Consider the following 24498-nt stretch of genomic DNA (forward strand, 5'->3'; position numbering starts at 1 on the left):
TCTAATGACGACCAAGGGGGTCCGGATGTCAACGGAAATGGCACCCTAGACCATAATGCCTTGTTGAGAGCCGGTGTGGCGTGCAATAGTGAAGGCAGGATCCCACCTCTGCCCTGTGCGTCTCCAAACACGTTTTCGATGATCGTCAGGACACAGTTGGAAGCGGATTCGCCGCTAAAGACCATACGTCCCCAGTCGGCATCATTCCAGCCATATCTGTTCAAAACATTCATGCATACGAAATTTCAAAACAATCGGATGATTGCTTCTCGGTGCGTCGATTTTTTTGTTATAGAGTGTATTTCTCCTACACAGCGACAAAAAAAGCCTCATTACAACTCCCCGAATGGCAACGCTAGAAAATCGACAAATGATTGCCACTAAAAATGTCACATGCCAAATCTAAATGAGGTGGCTCAACATATAGCGCCTTAAAAAACGGAAACTGAAATAACAATTCAGCTGCGGCAATCTCATACTATTAGGCTAGGCAGGAGTGAGTAGTCTTTGTCGATAGATCTCTAGTTTAGTATTTTGTCGAAAGCGCTTTTTTTCACGAATTTATATATTACGAATTTATTTGAAGATTTTTGATTTATATCACGAATTTATTTGTTTTAGTATTGTCATTAGTTATTCATTGAAAAATGAGTCTCAGTCAATGAGTCTTTATTTGAATTCAAATTTATTTTAATGACTTAGTATTTACTAAAAATATGTAATTATTTAAAAAAAAAAATTGTTATATGGATTTGAATGATTGTTTTGAATTCTTAGAATTTTGTGCATTTGCAATGTACCTAAGTTAGTAGCCAGCGAAGCGAGCTTGGTTTGCGAAGCAAATCATATAAGATTGCGTAGCAATTTTCGGGGGTTGGCGAGCATTAGCGACCAGGTAGCGCAGCCCACTAGTACTATATAATTCTTTAACAAAGAAATTTAAATAATTAAATGTAAATCTGAATAATTTCACGTGCTTTTAAACGAAATGTATTCTGAAGAAAGTATCATCACCGACAAATCATTTTTATACTTTTCATACTAGAGTAGATGCTTATTGCTACCTGATATCACGATTTTTAAATAAATGACTAATTAATTGAAATAATGAACCAAATTTCATCATAAATATATCGCATGTTCTTTTACCAGTAATTTATATTTCCTTTCAAATCGATATTTATCGTTCATTGTCTCTCTTTGTTAGTACAACTCTCAATATAACCGGCACTTTGGGTGTATTATCCGTAAAATATTATACCGTAACTTTTATAGCATTTTTTAATTCGAGTGGTTCGGTATTTTTATCTAATTACTACTCTAAAAATTACGGTAAAGCAGATTTTTCGTTCCGTAACATGTTCCTGTAAAGATGGACTTTACGGTAAAGATACCGGCACCTGAGTCTCCGTACGTTTTACCGTAATTTGATCCGAAATTTTTAACAGTGTAGTTATCTATACCTATTGTTGCTAAAATGAATATTATTATTAAATAAATACATTTTTAAATTAATGTATTTTTAATAGAACAAATTTTTTAATAAATAATTAAATAAAATTTTCATTCCTAGGATATCACATATTTTTTTTACTCATACTTAATTGTTCCTTCAGAGTAGATGTTTCTCAATAATATAAAAATTTTTAAATAAAATGAGGTTTTAAACACTAAAATTTTTTTAACACGCAAATGAATTTTTTTTCTATGCTAAATTTTTGTATTAAAGTAGATATTATTGACAAAAACATTTGCTTAAACATCATTCTTTAACAATTACAGTTTTTATGTAATTTGTTGTCTCTGTTTTCTATCTCAACTTTAATAAAATCACATATAATGTTTTGAATGGTGTATAGATAACTTAATAAATAATTTGCTAAAATCCCTTGTTTCAATTCATAATTATCAATTTAGCTTCATTACGGATTGTTAGGTTTAAAAATCAAGATAAAAAAGGAAATAAAAAGAAATACAACAAATTTCATTAACATAATTTAATAATTAAAATAATTTTTTCCACTAAATATCAAGATGGAAAGATTTTGTTTAAAGAGTCTTAACTCATTTATAAAAAATAGAATAAATCAGAATGAAAAAGGTGAATAAAATTAATTTACGCAATATTACACCGAGAAAAAGTTATAATCAAAACAACCCGAATAAGTTAAAATTTACCGTATTTCTGACTCTACGGAAACAAAAAAATGCTCACTAATTTTTTTGATTAATTTTACAATGAAATATCGCTTGAATAATAAAAGTCGGAATAATAAATTATAAAAGTTGGTTAATTTGATAAAATTTGGTCATTTTACAATGGTTTAAAAATCATTTATTCCGTTAAATTTACTTTTCAGTTTTCTATTCTTTATCGAATATGTGATGATCAATATTGTAATTTTGAAAACCAGAATCGCCGGTAATCCTTTACCATATGAACAAAAATATTATAAAATAAATGGTTTAAATACCGTATATTGCATTTATGTTAACCCAAATTATGTTTTTTTTTAAAACTTTTTACTAGAAATCCCATTATTATGAAATACGGTAACTTAACAGAATTTTTTACTCCGTGTGATACGAAAAAAATTCAATGAAAAATTAACTACTTAAAATATATATATATATATATATATATATATATATATATATATATATATATATATATATATATATATATATATATATATATATATATATATATATACACTTCAAAGATCTAATAGATTTTTTCTGGTTATAAAAACTTTATAAATTCATAATAGAACATTTTAATAACAATAAATTTTTCAATTCAATGTTTTTCAAGATCTATCCGGAAGATTAACTTAAAATATACAAACGTTAACTGAATAATTTAAATTTTATTCAGTATAAGAAACAAAATATATATGTTACCAGCAGAGTATGAAACGCCGGCATTCTATAAAATGCCTTGGCATTGTATATAATGCCGGATGTTTTTAGGCAAGGTATGAAATATGAGAAGTATTAGATACTTTCCCTAGGCATTGTACATAATACCTAGGCATTCTATAGAATGACAAATGCTATTTAGCTAAAGTATGAAAAAAAACGTCCTGATGAGGTTATTATGTAAATGATGCGTATTTCTCAAAAATAAAAATGTTATTCCTAAAAAATAATGAAAGTGCCATTAAAAAAATTTATTCAAAATAGGTAAAGAAAAATGAAAGTTGTACAAAACATAATTTAAGCATTTCTTATTAAGGGAAACAAAATTTTCGTATAAAAAATTCGTATTTAAGTCACAGTTATTTTCAGCTTAGAAACAAATATTGCACAAAATATCCATTTCATCACCTCTACTAGCATGGCCACAGAAGATTTCATACTTTGCCGGTTTCTCATTTGGCATTCTATAGAATGCCTAGGAAATGTGTGAAATATAAATCATTTCATACATTGCCGGCTAGTTTTAGGCATTATATACAATGCCTAGGCATTCTATAGAATGCCGGATTTCAAACTTTGCCGGTAACATATATAACAGAACAACATATTGTCCATACCTGATAAAAATTTTGATTAGAATTATTTTGTTTATTTAGAATTATTTTCTTTAAATATTTTAATTAATTAAGAAAAATAATAATGTGTTTAACCCGATTCTCTCAAAAACATCAAAATACAGAATACAAAATCAAAACAAATAATGATATATGATTTTCTCCTAATAATGATTTCCTATTATACTTCTATAATTACCAATATAAATTGAATGAATTGAGAGTTACAAAGCTTGCATAAATATGTACTATTTAAATTTAAAATGATTTTATCGAAAAACTTAACTTAATATGAAAACTAACTAGCCAGCGTACATGCAAGTATCGCAAAATAATGTGATTAATATGTAATATTTTTTATATGATTAAATCGTTAATTATTTTCTTTTTTTCATATTTATTAATAAAATATAGGTTTGCTGAAATATTCAAAATTAATTAAAATAAATTTTCAACATAAATGGAAATAATGAAAAGAATGATAAAAGAACTAAACCCTTAAAAGAAGCAATTTAAAGCTGGCCTGGAGAGAGCTTTATAGGAAATCGATCAAAACATTTTTTACGCCATCCTTAAAGAAAGAATGACTATTTTTTCAATGAGTATTACTTATTTTCTTTTCAATACGTCAATAATGTAGTTTACAAAAAATAGTTTTATTGAAAAGCAAATTCGTGAATTGCTTCTATATTTTTAAATCCAGGAAACGATCTGTTGTTTATCATTGTTGAAGTGACTCTCAGATCTATATTATTTTTTGGAACATATACTATAATATTATACTATTTGAAAGAAAGGGTTGATGTTGCTTAAGACTTTATACATTTGCCAAAGGATATAGAAGTTACACGTAGAAAATATTCTGGTTAAAACACCGTACTATATAGTCATGAAATTTCTAATAAAAAAACATAATTTTGGTTAATAAAATGGAAATGTATGGTATTTAAATCATTCATTTGGTTATCTTTACGTTCATATGGTAACGGTCAACCCGAAGTTTTGATTTTCAAAATTATAGTTCGTTTTTCCACACATTTAGTAAAATTACAAGCTGAAAAATAAATTTAATCGAATAAATGCTTTTTGTGCCATGTTATAACAAGATATCATGATAAAATTAATGAATTTCACTATATCTTACTAATCTTACCATACCTAAATTTTAAATATTTTATCTAAATTTTACTACCAAACATCATGGTTAAAAACCATATTTAATTTTTAATATTACCAAAGCGTTTTGGTTAAAATTACTGTGATTTTTGTCGTTCGCATAGAACCAGAGACACGGTAAGTTTTGACCATACTTCTTTTCGCAGTGTAGAATAAATAATTCTGGTAAAATTACCGCACTGTGTAGTAATGGCGTTTCTGGTAAAAAAAAACATGATTGTGTTTAATAAAATCAAAATATACGGTATTTAAATCACCCATTTGGTTATTTTTCTGTTCACGTGTTAACGGTTAACCGAAAATTAAGGTTTTTGAAATTAGAGTTCTTACTACCACAGATTTAGTAAAAAATTCAAAACTGATGAGTAAATTTCATCGAATAAATGGTTTTATTGCTATGATCTAAAGAATCGTCATGATAATATTACAAAATTTTAAAACATTTAACAAAAAATCATATTTTACTGTTCATTTTACCAAAATCGTTACCAAAGCATTTCGGAAAAAACTACCAAATTTTTTGTTCCTCTCATAGGTAAAATAGCTCGAAAACTACTTTTAATGATAGAAACTTTTTCAAAATAATCACATTTCCGAAAGAAAAAAAAAAAAAAAGAAAAAAAAAAAAACCAAAGCATTTATTGAACTTTATTGCAAATTGAACAATATTTGCCTGATCAACCACAAAATTATCCAAATGCCGTTAGGTTTATTTAATAATTATTTCTATGTACTTCAAAAAGCGAAATGATTTATAAAATTTTTACTACGCATTTGATGGGAAGAGAAATTTTTTTTTTTTTTTTTTTTTTTTTGTCTTTTTTGTTAATTATTTTAAAGAGAATCACTCTGGTTTAGAAGAAACTAAATATTCCGGGTGCTCTGTGATTTCTCCTTAGAGATTTTTTTTAATAATTATTCCCTCAAATAAAGTTAAAATCTATACACATCAAAGGGGTTGTAAACTTATATCAAAGAAGGAAAAAATGCTGTTGGAGTCCAACTAATCACTACTGAGGAAAGTGGGAAAAACACTGAAGCTAGTTTTATTTCCTGATAATAAATTGATTATTTTTCAACATTCAGCACATTTCGGTGATCATTTTTAAATTCAGCTTTCTACCAGCATTCAAACCGGTTTGGCGCTTTCAGCTTCACTTTCCACAGTAGTGATTTATTAGATTTGTATTTATTATTGGTAGTCATTAGATTGTATGTATATATTAAAAATGTCTGACCGTCTCTCTATTTCTGACAATCCGTCTCTTCCTCTTTTTATCCGCAGACAAGGTTTTTGGCGATCAAAACAATCACATCCACATCTTCCGTCCTTGTATATTCGAGTGTTGAAGGGTACTGGGCAATCACGACATCTAAAAGGCAAATATGACTATTAATAATATAATAAAAAATGTTTTATTACATTCGATATTTTTGCTCAAAAGGAAACTAAATCTATTAAAAAGTTAGAAGTAGCTACATTCTTCTTAAATTACGAATGCTAAGACATTGAGAGCATTGAATTTTTTTCTAATATGTAAGTATTCTATATATTTGAAATTTTTTAAAATGTAAAAATATTTTATAAATAATTTTTAATTACGGTTAAGTTATGTATACATTACATTTCTTTTGTAGAATACTTAAAGCTATTATTTTAAATTGATCTCAAGAAAAGTTCGTATATGATATGAATATTTGATAGGAACATTTAGTAAAAAGTATGATAAATGTATAAAGTATAATATTATATAATTTAAATGAAAGATGCATGTAAAGTTACTTTTATTTTTTATACTTTTCAAGGTGAAAGAAAGTGCATTTAAACGCTGACAGATGGCAGCACCATAAAGTGCACAAAACGCATGACATAAAATTATGAAAAGGTTTTATATCCATGTTCTGCATAAAAAAGTAATTAATATGCTCGCATTATGAAAATTAGTATTATTAAGTGGATTAATTAAAATCTTTGAAGACTTAATCACTCATTAACAGCAGATTCAAACACGTAAATTCTCTTAAATTTGTTATTTACAGTACTCATGAATTCATAAATTCATGAACTTCGAAAATTAATGATAAAAATTGCAGAGCTGAAATGTTTAATTATCAAATTTTTATTTTCAAAGACGGAATTTTAAGTATTGAACACATTTTTAAATGTTATTATTTAATATTTACTCCTTTCTTTTAACATTTTCCCTTGATCATGATTTTTTAATCTATTATGTAAAAATTTGTAATTATTCTATTAATATGCCAAAAATACACAAATAATTTGATAAAATAGAAGAAAAAAAAAATAAAAAAATTCCTTCCTGGTTTAAATTTTGTGTTTTTAAATTTAGAATTCATGCAATTTTGAATGATAAAATGTTAAAAATATATTATTGTTATCAACTGCCTTATGTTTAAAAACTGCGATTTGTTTATTTATAAAAACTGATTTTCCCATTCACTAATTTACTGATTCATCCATAAGGTTCTTTTTACTTCCATTTTATAATTTTTTCACTCAATAAATATCAAGAATTATTCATAGTAACGGTTGCCCGAGGACAGGAAAAGCTAAAAATATCATACTTTCAGATTTAAAAATCAACTATTTTTAAACCATAATCACGTATAAAACACCAGAAAGAAAATTGCCATTTTAAAAAGTATGCGAACAGAGATGCAAACACACGTCATAATAAATTAAATATTAAATGATTCGTGTTATTATTGATAAAAGAACAACACGAGAAAGAACACACTGAGAAAACTGAGAAGAAAACTGAGAAACAATAAAAGAACACATTGAGAAAATCTAATTAACTATAATAATATTAACCATAATAATATTAACTATAGTTATGTTTTTCTTTTAATCAGAAGTGCCAATACCATGCTGTACGGTAATTTTACCAGAATTTTGTTTTCCGCGAAGGAAAGTTAAATGTCTATTATCTAACCATGGGTATCAGCAATGAAATTTAGTATTTTCGATATTGCTTTTGAACTAAATGACTCCGGAACACCGGAACGTAGAAATTGTTTACAAACCACCCCTTGGAAATTTAGAAAACTGTAGTAAAAAGACACGATCCAAATTGGCTGTCCCTAGTTCTCGATATATTTGCGAACATTCTCCAACACAACGACTTTCGCTTTTATATACATAGGGAAGAAATGACTGGATACTTAATTTATATACCCTTAAATACCGAATGGTTTGTTGACGTATACCTGTTTAGGCAGAGGGGGTGCAATTGCTCTTGTTTTCCAGTGGCGCCATCAATGGCCAAGAATTTGACTTCTGCCACACTATACGTCACACCCGTTTATAGGGCGAACCCATTCATACATCCAATCATTCATTCACAAATCGTAATTTTGATCTGAATCAGAGAACGTTCGATCTCCAATCTAGTAACCCCAGAGGTATTTGTTAGGGGAACATGGAGGACTTTTGCGACTCGACAGATTTAACGTGCATCAGTCACTTTACTACACGGGGAGTCTTCGGCCGGCGGGGTTAGAACCCACGAACTCTCGGACATGGGCCCAGCACTCTACCGACCAGGCTATCCCGGCCACGGAATGGTTTAAAATGATCAATTGAATGGCTTAAATACCGTATACAGTTGACTCGCGTTATAACGACCCCATCGGGACTGCCCCATCTGGTCGTTATATCAAATGGTCGCTATATCAAAATGAGCAAATTTCCTTTGAAAATCGGTCACATAATGGTTTTAAACGTCATAATGCATGCATATACTATTTGTGGTATACATGTTATAAACCAAAAAAGGATAGGATGCATACATTAATAAAACATAATGACATTTTAACAATTGAATTACAACTGTTAACAATTAAGAATTTTATTTTAAACTACAGATTAAAAAACATAGTATGACAAAAAAAAATCTAGTTTCTAATGAATTAATTTTTTGATGTACATAATTTGCGGTATATATAACGAATTTTTTTTTATGTACATAATCTGCAGTATTATAAAGAAGAGTAAACCGAGGAACATAAACGAGGCTTCATTAGGCGAAGACATTAATTTTTTAATGTGCATTAATTTGTTGAAGTAACATGTTAAGAGGACTTAACATATGTGTGCTTGTTCAAGGTCAACCATTCAACCCCACTTTCCAATAGGAAGTTAGAAAAGAGCGGTGTTCAAATTCAGAGAGGGTCGTTATATTAGGAGTTGACCTTTTTTACGGTCGTTATAACAAGAATAAAATAGCGTTATCTTCTATGGATGTGAATTGGGACTCCTTCACAGGGTCGTTATATCATGTTGGTCGTTCTATCACAGGGTCGTTATAACACGAGTCGACTGTATTTTAGTTTTCATTACGAAAATTATGCTCGATTTCTTACCAGAAGTGTAATTATCCTACAGTACAGTAATTTTGCCAGAGTTGTATGGTATTTTTTTCCCCGTGTGTTCTGCGATGCATTTTTCAAGTGAATAATTGGCAATAGCTTCCGAAAACTTGCGATTCCAATTTTCATTTGCTAGGAATTTCCAACTAATATCCAGAAGAGTATGTTTTTGTCGAACGCAGAAAATTAATTTTAACATTTCACTTGATAATTGCATTAAAGCGTAACTTTCAATCTCCTAATTTCAGAAATAGCTTTTGGAATTTAAACGTATTATTAAGTTGCAATAGAAGTTAAATCCACCTAATCTTCGATGGAATAATTGTACTTAGCACTCGTTATAATTAACTTTTGAATAAATGTGGGCTTACTTCGATTTAGATGAATCTCTATCCCCGTCCAGCGGGGTGTTTTCATCTTCCTGTAATCTTCGTGGCATGTCATTAATAGGCTGACAATGGCAAGATGTGTGGTTCTGGAATAACAGCTTTTCAACTTTACTATCGCCACCATTTCTGCCCACTGAAAACGTCTGCAAAAATAAAGTTTACGTCTCAAATTCAAAATTAAAAGAAATTAAAAATACAATGATAACCATTATACTTTAAAAATTATCAGAAAAGGAAAAATTTAATTCAGTAGTTGGATAAAGGAATTTCTCATTGAATAAAATAAATTTAATATTTGCCATCGTCGTAGTGATTAGAAAAAAATGAAATAGCTTTGGTTATTTTCAGCAAAAATGTAATTGTTTTAAGCAATTAAAAATTTGAACTTGTTTGCGATTAAATTTATAAATGATGTACTAATATCTCAAATATCGAATGTCTTATATTTAAATGTTAGGTGGAATCATTTAAACTAATAAATTTAATGAAAGAAGAATAAATGAAAAAAACTAGTATTCGAGATCATACTAGAAATTGATTTAACTTTATTAATATCTAATTGCTAAGGCAAGGCAGATAATAATTTTAGTTTGAGATACTACATGAGAATTATAAATATAAGAGTTTGATGTAAGGAAAGAAAAAGTTACACCATAAATACCTCAAAATATTTTACTTACTATACTTGTTAGTACAGAATCATCCTTAGCTTTAAAGTTTTTACACTATGTTATGTTTCAGTTTAAAATGTGTTAAAATAAGAGAAATAAACAAAATGATTTGTGTTTTATTATTATATTTTATTTACCAGTTTTGAACAGCCGATCCAATTCTGAGTATGCAACTATCAATGTTCAACTCCTTAGTCCTTTTTTTAAAATTGTTATTGAGCAGCCGACCAAATTTTTGAGTTTACTATCACTAATTTTCAAATTTGGTAGCCTTGTAATTTTGAACCCAATCCAGGAAACAAGGGAACTTTTTAATCAAGTATTGGGGAAAATTTGCCTTCTTGGAGTACTTTTTTGATTGAAACAGATAATGGGTTAGAGCAGTGGTCTTCGTAAAAACGGATCATGTCTTAGATTATCATTGACGGAAAAGGGACTCTAACCCATGATCCGTTTACCACTGAAGATATTTTACGTCATCATTGTAGTCGGTGCAAGCTGGGTGCGGATTCATATCGACCAGTCATAATTGGGATTCGAACCCAGCTCACATCATTGGGGGATGAGCGCTCTATCTTCTGAGTCACCTCAGATAAACTTCTTAGTCTCTTTAATTTTGAACCTAACCCAAAAGACAAGGGAATTTCTAGAAAACTCTTAAACTCCGGAGACTTGAAAGTTTGAACCCGATCAAGGATGCAAGAAACTTCTGGATGTAATATTGGGACAAACTAGCCATAGAGGAGGAATTTTTTAGGGCACTAACCCGCATTTGTGATATGAGGAGGAAAGTTACGATAACCTCTCACGGTTAGTCCGTCGCCAAGGGGATTCTAATCAATGATCCGTCCACCCCTGAGGTTACTTTTACATTGACAGTGTGGTCGGTGCAAGCCAGTAGCTGAACTCATAGCCAGTCACCGCTGGGATTCAAACCTGGGTCACCTCATTTGGAGGCGAATGCTCTATCTCCTGAGCCAGCGTGACTCTGTAAAATTGTTCTATAAATGCAGGTTTTTTGAAATTTTTTTAGACTTTCATTTTTAAATTTCATGGTAAGTTATAATGAGCCTGTAAGTTATAATGAACGTGTAAGTTATGATGAACATGTAAGTTATAATGAACATGTAAGTTATGATGAACATGTAAGTTATGATGAACATGTAAAATTTGACGGCTTATATAATGTTCTTTTTAGAAAAAATTTAAATATTGAGGTTTGTTTTATATTTCAATTTTAAAAGCATCGAAGTTTTCGCAAGCATAAAATATATTATGAAATATTTGTGTAAAACGTTTCTTACGTAAAAGTGCAGACTGACTTCTTGTATGGTTTTTGGAACACAATGAAATGCATCACTTTCACAACAACCAGTCTCATCACCACATCTGTGTAATATCGCACATCTCGGGAGATAATCTTTGGAAGGATCGGGATAATAAGCTTTCACCTTCAATATTTGTGGTGCTGGATTCCTACATCGAGCACGATTTCTCATCCTCAGGTAATGATCATTAGCTCTTTTCACATCGTCCATTCCTAGAAAAGAAATAAAATACTTTTTGGGGAATCATGTGGAAGTGCTAAACTACAATTTTCAATGAATAACTTTTTTAAACCTAAAATAATAAGAAAAAAATCTGAAAAATCTAGACTAAATTGAATAAAATGTAAATGCTATATCATTACCAGATTAAAACTAAATGTAATAAATTAACAAACACAGAAATCTGTAAAAGAATCTAAAAACAATGATAAAAAGTAAACATATGGGTGATTCCTTGGAAGCATGACATTTCGGACCAAAAATTTTCTTCAAATTTTAAGTTCTCAAAATAATCTAATTTTCTTTGTATACTTATTTAGTTACATTTAGTAATATCTTAGAGGCAGCAGTGTAGTTTATTGACATTTGCTCAAGAAAAAAAAATAAAATAGAAATTCACCAAATCTTGAATGCCAGGAAAGTGACATATTAGCTTAGAAGTTTAAAAAACAGTCATTTTAAGCTAATATTAAATAACTCAACTTAAGCCATTATGTTATATGGATCATAAATTGCCTAAATTAATTCTTTTTATCCACTGTAGAAATAATCAAAAATGTTTTTGTTGCTGATAGGTATAGAATAAAATTGTGTATAATAATCAATTATTAAATAAATAAATAACTTTTGATTACATTCAAGCATATTACAATCATACATAAACTTAGTATTAGGTTAATATTTGCTTTCCCTCTTTACAGTATACTGTTTAAAAAAATTTCTGGTAACACTTCAATGTCCTGGCATTCATAAGCCAGGAAAATGACAGCCAGGATAATGACTAATTTGCCATTTTAACTTTACTTTAATTTAATATTTTGGTCTAAGACGTTTATATTCCTCAGAAAACAACATGATTTCTTTAAATAACTCAGATAAATCTATATATAGGTTATGTTGTTAATGATTTCAAGAAACAAGAAAATGACAACATAAAACCTACTCACCTTGAAAAAATTTTTGAAATAGATTTTGAACTAAAACGTTGGTTCTTTATTCATGCAACAAGACATGTTCAGATAGAATGGTTTCTAATCAATCTTTCAATGTAAGATATTGATTGCTGGCGCTGTCTATTTTGGTTATAAATCACTAAGTAAAAGTAGCCAAGAAAATGACAGATTTTCTTGTGACAAACAAATGGAAATGACAACATAAAAACCTACTCTCCTTGAAAAATATTTTTTGATATGAATTTTGAACCAAAAAGTTGGTTCTTTATTCATGCAACAAGACATGTTCAGATAGAATGGTATCTAATCAATCTTTTAATGTAAGATATTGATTGCTGGCGCTGTCTATTTTGGTTATAAATCACTAAGTAAAAGTAGCCAGGAAAATGACAGATTTTCTTGTGACAAACAAATGGAAATGACAACATAAAAACCTACTTACCTTGAAAAATTTTTTGAAATAGATTTTGAACTAAAACGTTGGTTCTTTATTCATGCAACAAGACATGTTCAGAAAGAGTGGTTTCTTATCAATATTTTAATGTAAAATATTGATTGCTGGCGCTGTCTATTTTGGTTATAAATCACTAAGTAAAAGTAGCCAAGAAAATGACAGATTTTCTTGTGACAAACAAATGGAAATGACAACATAAAAACCTACTCTCCTTGAAAAATATTTTTTGATATGAATTTTGAACCAAAAAGTTGGTTCTTTATTCATGCAACAAGACATGTTCAGATAGAATGGTATCTAATCAATCTTTTAATGTAAGATATTGATTGCTGGCGCTGTCTATTTTGGTTATAAATCACTAAGTAAAAGTAGCCAGGAAAATGACAGATTTTCTTGTGACAAACAAATGGAAATGACAACATAAAAACCTACTTACCTTGAAAAATTTTTTGAAATAGATTTTGAACCAAAAAGTTGGTTCTTTATTCATGCAACAAGACATGTTCAGATAGAATGGTATCTAATCGATCTTTTAATGTAAGATATTGATTTCTGGCGCTGTCTATTTTGGTTATAAATCATTAAGTAAAAGTAGCCAGGAAAATGACAGATTTTCTTGTGACAAACAAATGGAAATAACAACATAAAAACCTACTCACCTTGAAAAAATTTTTGAAATAGATTTTGATCCAAAAAGTTGGTTCTTTATTCATGCAACAAGACATGTTCAGAAAGAGTGGTTTCTTATCAATATTTTAATGTAAAATATTGATTGCTGGCGCTGTCTATTTTGGTTAAAATCACTAAGTAAAAGTAGCCAGGAAAATGACAGATTTTCTTGTGACAAACAAATTATTGATAGAGAAAATTATTTTAAACGAATATTTTGTAAATAATACCCTCTGCGTATATTCCAGAAATGCTTACATCGGTTGAGATAAAAAATTAGATTTAAAATTAGAAATAAACCAAAAAAGATGCTCTCAGAAACAAAAAAAAATAATTTTAAATTAGGTGTTGTCTTGTAAGGATGTAAATAAAGATGTTTTTATACAAAATTACGTATAAGTAATTTTGCATAAATTATAACTTATTTGCGAGTTTTTACGAATTTGCATATTTTAAAAGTAAGATTCAAATGCTAGATTTTGTTTTGGTAAAATTTTCTGCATAATCTATATTTTTCCGTTACATTAAATGAGTAAATAAGATATTAACAGATGATTTTTCTAAAGTTTTCCTAAAAAGATTTAGTTTGTTTCACTAAAGGTTTCTTATAAAAATTAAGACTGTTGGCCCTAAAGATTTTTTTTATACAAAGATTTAGATTAATACCCTAAAAGTTTAAGATTTAGACGGGTACTCTAAAGGTTTTTTTTTTCTACGAAGAATCCGAACGTTATTTTAAAAGTGTCATATTAAAATTTAGACTAGTACTCTAAAGGTTTTTTTCTACGAAGATTCCGAACGTTATTCTAAAAGTTTCGTATAAAAAATTTGGACTAGTATTCTAAAGGTTTTTTTCTACGAAGATTCCGAACGTTATTCTAAAAGTTTCGTATAAAAATTTCGAATGTTAAACTAAAGGATTCTTATAAAGATTTAATTTAACAGGCTTGAATTTCATTTATTCAAATGCAGATGCAGAGTATCTCTTTGAAGATGTCGTATGTAAACTGGATCATGAGAGGATAAATAAGTAAATGAAAATATTGCTTAACAGTAAATTTGACTTTGGAAATTGTATTGACATATTCCAAACTCGAAGTACATTAGCTTTGATACAAATTGCTAAGACGAAAATATTTATCTAGTTAAGTACGCAATATTTCAGTAATAACTAATAAAATTTTTAATTGAATAGTTTAAATTAGTTTGTAAGTCGTTGAAATTTCTTATGAATTAAAATAGTGTAAATAGTAAAAACTAAGTACGATTTTCAAAAAGAAAAACACGACAAAATATAATTGCTAATTTAAAAAAATATTAAAAGAGCTTTTTTTAGAAGAAGATAAACTGGCTCAAGTTTTGCCGGCTTCTTTCTTAAACATTTTTCCCATCGAAACTGTTATCCATTTAATACTTGAGTATTTATTGAGATTTTAATATCACTCCCAGAAACGTGACATATATTACTCTCTTCTCCAAAATCATAAAGGTTTTGAAGAAAAAATAAAAATCATTGCGAGTCAGACAAGCAATAAGCATAAATAGAACTAAATGAAACAAAAAATAATAAAAGTAAATTTAGAAGAGTGTTCAAGAAATTTTCAATATTATTTCAAATTTTGGAAGAAAGATTCGAAAAAATGATTTTTTAATTTAGATGCCTATTTTATTAGCTCACATAAGAGTTTTCTAATTCAGAGACACTTTTGTAATTTTGATGCCCTTTTTCACATAGTGCTTCTTTTAAACATCACGAATTAGTTGAGACCTTTTTAAAATTTTCTTTCTATTTCTTAAAAAAACTTTTTGCTTTGAGAAACTTCTTTTCAAAGGCAGGTGAGTAAAACAAGTAAAAGATAAATACAGTTTTTTATTTATAATTAATATTTTTATTCTTTGAAAGAAAAAACAAGAAAAACCACTATGGGTGAGAGTGGGGTGAACCATGGTAAAATGCATTTCAAAGCTTTGGTAAGAACTCATGCCGTCTACAAGGAAATAAGCACCCATATGAATGAAACGAGTTTTGACCTGGAATATTGTTTCTTTCACACGAACGTTGAGTCAGTTGCTCATGACATTAGTTCATCCTACCTCTCCATAGCGCGTGGAAATGCATTTTACCCTGAATCGTCCCTCTAGGCCACGGTGGTTTTTCTTGCTCTGTTTTTTCATCTTCATTTTTACAGTCTGGGCTCCTGCGGTTTTTGTAGTTTTATTTCTCATCTTTATTTTGCATTTTCTATGGAATATTTATGTTTTATAATTCAAATCACTCTTGTTTCTTCTCATTCATATCTGAGAAGTCTTGAGAATGGGTGTCTATTTTTGGGGGCTTAAAACATGTTGATTTTTATTTCCATCTGTATTTTTTTAAGACAATGACGTTTTTTTTACGAAGTAATACTAAATATGTTGTTTATTGATTTGGAATCAGATTTGTTTCAATTTTAATATTATCATTTGAAAAATTTTGATGCAATTAAAAAGAACTAATTCATTATGTAGGTAACGATAAGCAACATCAAGCTGCTTAACATAAGAGTGAAAGGAAAATGCTTGTTTAATAATACAGTTTGTATATCTTCTTTTTACTAAAAAAAGCGATGAATCAATTTTATCTCTTAATTCCTTTCTTAAAAGTACATTATATTGATTTGCACCGTTCAACGGTCGAAACTAAATAATAATTACTTCTCTCAAAACAGCATAAAACCATTCAAATCGTGAAACAAAGTGAAATTTAATTAAAATTTTAGATATGAATTTTCCTCTCTGACAGATTCTCGATATATTTAAATCTTTCAGTAAACCATTTTATTTACTAATTATCTTATATAAGATTCCTTAAAAAAGCAATTCTCATCAATTTTATATTTTTGTGACACAAAAATTAATCTATAAAATCGAGATTGTTATTTCATTCTCAATTTCCCCCATTTTTCGCAACTCTTTCCTGAAGAATCAATTTCATATATTTTTCTGCTTAAAAATTTAAATTACAACGTGCTAGATTTATCTTTTAATTCCTTTTTAAAGAGAAAAATAATAATAATGTACTAGTTTTTATCTTTCAGTTCTTTTTAGGAGTAAAAATAATAACAATGTTCAAGTTTTCATCTTTTATTTCTATTTAAGATTGAACAACATTGTTCTGGTTTCAATGTTTAAAACCCTTTTCCCAAATCAAAGAGTTTAATAGTTTGGTTCATTTTTAAATGTCTAAATATAAATGAAGAAATAGATGAATAAAGAAATAAATAACGAAAGAATGACAGAAATAATAATACTAACAACATTGTACTACTTCTTATCTTTCGATTCCCTTTTGAATGTCAAGCTTTAAAAGTATACATTAAATCACTGTGCATCGTTTAACCGTTGAAACATAATAACAATAGCTTTTTTCAAAATGATACAAAAATAATCAAATCGATAAACAAAACGAAATTTGACTTACATTTTAGAAGCTTTGAACTTTCCTCTTTCATAGATTCTCGATATATTTTAATCGTCCAGTAAACCATTTTACCATTTATCTTAAAAGCTAGCTACTTTTAACATCCATTCTCTAAAAGCAAGTTTTATTTTTTTTTATCCCCAAAAAATCAATCTATAAAACCGAATTTTTTCAGCATTGTTCCTTTACCCCATTCTTCTCGTCCCCCGTTTTTCGCAACCCTTACCCCCCAAGAAGTAATAGCAAAAGAAAGGAGCTTTTAGTTAATGGCTAGTCCAGATAAGAAAATCCTTCACATAGTCGAAGAAGAAAAAAATTCTTTACAGAAACGTTTTAAATTTTGACCTTGAAATGAGTTAAAAACTCACTATTATCTGCGAGGCTGCCTGTAAGAATTGATATTACAGTCTTGCATAATAGCAGTTTCTTTCTTCTTTGATGCAAAAAAAATAAATAAATGAATACAAAAAAATAGGGCATTTTTACGTTCGCTTAAGATTTTGAAAAGGCTCATTCTAGTTTAAAAGTAGACCACCAGCTTGGAAGGTAAGGAGACGGGGGTGGTGGGGTTATTGAAGTTTCCAAAAGACATTTTAAATGCTTGGGAATATCTAGAATAAAGTGTCGAAGATATGGAAGTGATATTGTCAACGGAGATTTATGGGGGAAGTGATAAATGACTTTTTATTGGAAAGTGTGGGAGTCGAAATACTGTTCATATTTTTTTTTACTATTTTATAAAATGCATAAATTCAGTTTCACTGCATTTATTCTGATGTGTATCGTTGATAAAAAAAATAGATATTTAATAAATATTATTTTTTGTTTTATTTAACATTTAATTCATTATTTCGTTAATTGACAAAAAAACTTATAACAAAAAAAAATTGGATAGGCTTTGTTCATCAAAAAACTAATTTATTTTTGGAATCAGAATATCTTTCAAATAAACTATGTCTTTATTCGCAATTTAGAAGCATATTTTATAACAGGCGTTGAACAGCCTACCTAATTTTGAGTTTACGACTATCAATTTTGAACTCCGCAGTCTTGTAATTTTGAACCAAATCCAGAAGTCAAGGGAATTCTAGTATCAAGTATTGGGGAGAAATTTTGCTTTCGTGGAGGACTTTTTGATGGAAATAACCCGCATTTGCTTTACATGGAGAGGAAAACCGCGAAAACCTCTTACGGTTAACCTGAAGTCAAGGGGATTCTAACGCATGATCCTTCAACCATTGAGGATATTTTTTTTAATTATTAGCTGGGATTCGAACCCGGTTCGTCTCATTGGGAGTCGAACGCTCTATCTCCTTAGCCACCTCGGCTCTTTTAGAACATAATAATTGCTATAAGAAAAAGAAAAAATCTACTCGATTAAAATGTTATTTGTCTCTTAAAATTATCTGTTACTATAATATATAATTGCTTTAAGAAATAATATAAATTGCTATAAGAAAAAAAATCTACATGATTAAAATGTTATCTGTCTCTTAAAAATTACGTGTTACAAATTTAAATACACATTCTCTGACGTTGCATAAAAGCTATGGTCTGACTAAAACCCTTTTTGTTTCAATTCTATGGAGAATAAATGTTTACATTTTATAATAAAAATGTTATATTATTAATAAATATATCAATATATATTTTTATATCATAGTTCATCAAAAACTTTTCAGGAGGAAAAACATTATGAACTGAACGTCTATTAATATGATAATAGTTTGCAGTTTTAAAACATTTGTTTCATTAAAATTTAAACGGACGTTAGAACTGCTAAATGTTTATGGGAGATATCATGTAAAAAAATTTAATGTGCCTAAAAAAGCAGAAAAGCGGTTAAAGAACTTTTTTTAATAATAATATTACGTTCTGTTAGGTAAATCCTTTCTTATCTGAATTAAAGAGAGGAAAGAATAAAAGCATTTTTTAAAACTTTTTTGTATTATTTGGGTCAAATCTAATATCAAAAAAACGTTTAGTTTCTTTTAATTTCTATTCAATAGCTTCGTATTCTATTTTTTTGTTATTTCATTTAATTTTAATGAGAATGATAAAATGAATATTAGTGGAACTGCTTTCCCAAAAAGCCCAAAAATAAGAAATAAAGATAAAATTGTGCACAAGCAATTTTTGTTCGCAAATTACTATGAAAAAAAGGTAATTAACCGAAAAAAAAAATCACATTTCAGCGTTGATGTTATGAGGTAACGAACAATTTTTTTATTTGAAGATAATCCAGTAAAATGGTGATGTTTCAAAGCAATATTAGTGTATGAATTAGTAAAACCAAATGAAGATTAAATATGGACAAATAATATTTTGAATTACAAATTCAAAAGAAAAAATTGTTCAAACATAAATATTTCTTTCTAAAGTGTTTCTTCCTTTTCCTCTCAGAGAGTCTTATAATATACACAGTTAGAAATTGTGCGGAAACAAACGACTGAACGGATTTCAAGTCCCAGCATGATATTTCCTTCATTCTCTTCACATGAAGAGATTTTAGTGTCCTGCACTTCCCAATTTGTGATCCTGGACTATTAGAATACGATACTCTCATTCACACATAAATAACAGCTTTATAAAGTTGCTTAACACAAAAACTTTTAGCATTTCCGATTTCCTAAGATAGGTGAAACAACCAGATAAATTAATTAAAACCGTTTCTACGGTTCATTCAATAAAACACAACTCAACTACAGCTAAACTACAATGCCCATTACCAAGCGAAAAGCAACGTAAAGTAAAATATCTCTTTCATGGTTTTGAAACCATGCTAGCAGTAAATGGCTAAGAAACAATGTAATTTTGCATTTATGGTTTTTTAACCACAGTAGCAGTAAACAGTTTCAAAACCATAATAGTAAAAAATGTTTCTTACTGCAAACTTTACTGTTAATTGGAAGGCCAGACTACTGCCATTTATTTGACCTTAATTTTAGTAGGAAAATTCTAACCGTTTAAGAAATTATAAACATGTTTATTTATAAATTTAAAAATTATAATTATCATATTGAATCAATATAAATAACTTCAAATTTTTTTATACACTGTTTTACAAATCATTTACCTTTATTTACAGCAGGAAATTTAGCTCTTGCTGCTTTCAGACCATTAGGGCCGTATTTCTTTCTTAATAAATTCACCCCTTCTTGAGTACCATATACCTTTCGGTAGTAGTCTTGTCGATTATTTATGGGACCCAATGCTGATTCAAATAATTTCCTATCATCAGTCATTCCTGCTCTTCCTCTGATGTCTGGAGGTTTGGGTGATGATGATTCTGTGAGTGCAATGCTTGGAAATGAATAGTTCTGAAAGTAGAAATTGAAAATGAAAGTGATTGAGTAATAACAGTAATCGGGTAAGAAACCTTATGATATATAACATAACACGATTCTCTTTCGAAGCTCATAAATTTGGGTTAAGTTGTATTTAAAACATTGTATTGTAGGTTTATATTTTTACGAGACAGGCAATAGAAGATGCCGGAGTTAGTAAACGTAACACACCTTTAGAAATTTTTCGGAAAAGAATGAATAAATAACAATTTATTTAATTGTTATTTTACCATATTCAAACAAAACACTCAAATAACTATAAGTATAATAATAATTTGTTAACTGAGAAAAACCGCTTATTAGCTGCTTTCACCTATTACGGTTAAGCAGCCAGAATTCTATCGCGCCAACTAACCCTATATAATGAAGCCACTTAGCTACTAGCAACTACGTACCTATTATAGCCAAGCTAATCAGCAAGAATGCTAATCAGCAATCTCTTGACCGACCGAACAAGGGTTCGATTCCAAGAGTTGACATACAATATTACCTCCATTTCCTTTTATGCAAGAAAAGTTTCCAGTGTCCTGTGCACTGGACTATTATAAAATAATACTCTCATTCACGCAAGGATGTCAGCACCATAAAGCCTCTAAAATATCTCAAATGCCCCATTGAATTTATCTTTTACGGTTTTGAAACGATACTAGTAGTAAATGGTTGAAAAACCACACTGTTTTGTATTTATGGTTTTTTAATTTTGCGAGTTGTAAACGGTTTCAAAAACATATTGGTTAAAAAAAGTTCTTTACCGTAAACTTGATGGGTAATTGGATGGACAGATTAATGCTGGTTATTTACCATAATTTCAGAATGAAAATTCTAACAGTGGCAAGCACTGTTTTATAATATTTGACTTGACAGATGATGCTTGATTATGAACGTAAATCGAAATTCAGCATATCACTTTTAGCATTTGAGTGCATCATTTCCTTTAGTAAAAATTTAATTTTATAAAATTAATCTGCATTATTATTCTTATTTAAAAGCTATGTGTCTATAGTTTGCAGATTAAAATATTGATATTATTTGATGAATTCTTTTAATAAATCTTTGAAACAGGTAAATAGAAGTGAAGGAATTTAAAAAAAAATATTGTATTTAATTTTCGTTACTGTCCAATTAAATATTAACGAACAAATTAAAAGAATTGTAGAAGTGTTTAACGGTGAACACAAATGTATTCTTGTACAAAGAAATTATTTCTAAAAAAAAAAAAAAAACGAAAAAGAAAACAATCAAACAATAATGCAAGCAAAAATTTCGAGATATGATGATATAATGATTCCTGAGGAAAAAAAGGTTAGTTAAGTTTATATTTCTAGGAAAAACTTGCTGGTTTCAATTGTTAACTATTGGTTGGAAGAATATATTGGTTCAGAGATCTTATAGTTAAGTTGGTTGAAATATAGAAGTTAAAACTTAAGTTAGTTAGAAGTTAGTCCGAGTTAAAACCAGACGTTATAGGGCAAACGTAGAATGTCGTTTTGGGAAAGTCTCGTGGCCGCTTCTATTTCCTGGAAAAATTTGCTCGTTTCAATTGTTAATTATTAGTTGAAAAAATATATTGATTTGCAGATCTTAGTGTTATCTGAAAAATTTGTGCTTGTTCTAATGCTTCCTATTTGCTAACTTAATTAGACGGCTTCTACTGCTTACTGTTGGATAATCTATGAATGGTAATGTTATTTTTTTAAAATTATTTTTACAACAGTCTCGTTTTTCGACTAAGCACTATTTAAAACTTAGACAGCGGGTTCGACTCAAAGTGTACCAATAGATAAGTAACAGTAAATAAATAAATTTGAATTAGTTACATATACTGGGTCGTGTGCTAATGCAAATAGTTGGTCGTCTCTTGCTCAATTACAGAACAGATATCATAAAAATGAGAAAAACAGCACAGTTATATAGAACCCACTACTTCTTCGCTTTTGAGAGTTTGGCAGGACAACATCCACTGTAATGGAAATCCCGATAATATAGCAGTAGAAAAGACATGGAGAGAGGCAAAATATCTGGCCACAAATATAGTGAGATGGAAAGTTGTTGTAGTTAATTTACGTTGCACTAGAGCTGCACGATGGGCTACTGGCGACGGTCTAGGAAACACCCCTGAGGATGATCCGAAGACATGCCATCACAATTTTGATCCTCTGCAGAGGGGATGGCACCCCCGATTCGGTAGCCCGACGACCTGCACGCGAAGTCGAGCACTTTACGGTAGAACAGTTTAACGAAGACCAATACCGCACACCCTCGGTCCCAACGCAGACTGCACCACATGGTCACCCACCCGCACACTGACCGCAGCCAGTGATGCTTGACTTCAGTGATCTGCTGGGAATCGTTTCTTAACTATCAGTCCACTGCGGGACGTGAGATGGAAAGCTATGATGGAAGTCCTATGCTCCAATTGGCAGTGAAAAGGAATAAATATGTATAAAAGTCATTTATTTGGCTATATTTACCTTTTGGATTTGTTTTTGTTACTAACTGTATTGTAATGAGAACTATAATTTTGAAAAATAGAATTTCTGGTAAATCGGAGCAACAGCGAACGGTAAAATTATCATACAAATGGTTTAAATACCGATATTTCATTTTGATTTTCAAAATTTTCATTTCTTCATTCGCCAGACATATCCTTACCATACAAGTATGGTGATGTTGCCAGATTTTTTTTCCATACTTAATAGCAATTCTTTACCATTGATTGCCCACTTATGATATGCAGAATAATTAATTTTTTGTATCTTGTCACAGATGCTTACGTCAAGCAATGATGTGTCCAGGATTATATTCATTCGAAACTTCATAGACAAAAGTACTGATATTTGTTCAGAATTCATTTAGAACTAAATGAATTACGTTACACTAAATTTTAGTTTAAAACATAAAATGCAGCTGTCTTCAACAAAAAAGTGTTAAAAAAGCAATAATGATGAAAAAATACTTTTAATTTATTCCCATTTTGAAAAAAACCCCATCTAAACGGCTCTCTGATATAGCTTAAAACACCCAAGCGTAATGATAAAGAAGGTCAGGAATTTTTTTTGGAAAAAACTAGGTGATAAAAACAAAGATATAATTATTTTTCATTTATTACACGCAAAAAATCTAAAAATATTACGTCCTTAGCGATTTCTAATGAATTTAAATTACATTTTTTTTAATAATTAGTTTATTCAATCGAGAAACAGATGTTTCCATGTTTAACAGCACTTCTTTGACGTCAATTGCCCATTTATGGTAAACAAAACAGTTTTATGCTTGTACTTGGTCACACATACTTACGTAAAAGAAGATGTGCTTAGCATTAAATTAATCCAAAACTCCCTGGACTAGAATATAAATTTTCCTTCATACATCCTTTAAAATGAAATAAATCACTAACCTCCAAAAATTTACTTCAGAAAAACAGTTAAGAAAGCAAATATTAAAAATATATCTTAACATTTTTTACTGGCAATCGGTATAAATTTGATAAGTGTCTAAAAATGAAAGATATAGACAGTTTCAGTCCTTTTCTAGGTGTTAATAAGATATAAAAATGCGCAAGTTAATTGCATTTTTAAACCTTTTACACCTCTAAAGAAAATAAATTGGCACTTATAAAACTAAAAAGCACTTCAAGCTATCCATTTATATGCATCTTCATTCGCGTGAAAGCTAAAAAGATAGAACTAGTTCCAACTTGGCAGAATTTTTAATCACTCAACTCTGATTTTTTTTCTTCTTTTTATCCTTGTTGAACGAACCCACTCACCTTTCAGACGATGGGAAGAAAAAAAAAACATCAATTGCTAATACTTTTTTTCTCTCTTATAGTTGACAATATTTGGGCGACAGTAATTACTTATAAAAAAGGATTTGGTAACTCGTTTTATGGCCCATTAACTTT

At 29.2% G+C, this 24498-nt stretch overlaps 1 protein-coding gene across 1 annotated transcript in view; it reads right to left on the reverse strand.

The window, feature by feature from the left end:
* The window catches only part of LOC107438671 (uncharacterized), a 45618-nt gene that overhangs the window by 829 nt on the left and 20291 nt on the right, over positions 1 to 24498 (reverse strand). The window contains exons 2-5 of the mRNA XM_016051000.5: positions 20324 to 20567; positions 11469 to 11704; positions 9476 to 9636; positions 5951 to 6085 (exon numbers count right to left, since the gene is read on the reverse strand). Coding sequence (XP_015906486.2) covers positions 5951 to 6085; positions 9476 to 9636; positions 11469 to 11704; positions 20324 to 20567 — 776 coding nt within the window. The remainder of the gene's footprint in view (positions 1 to 5950; positions 6086 to 9475; positions 9637 to 11468; positions 11705 to 20323; positions 20568 to 24498) is intronic.

Source organism: Parasteatoda tepidariorum, chromosome 1 (genome assembly GCF_982258835.1).
Source record: "Parasteatoda tepidariorum strain Cologne lab strain chromosome 1, Ptep-v5.0, whole genome shotgun sequence".
Taxonomy (NCBI): Eukaryota; Metazoa; Arthropoda; class Arachnida; order Araneae; family Theridiidae; genus Parasteatoda; species Parasteatoda tepidariorum.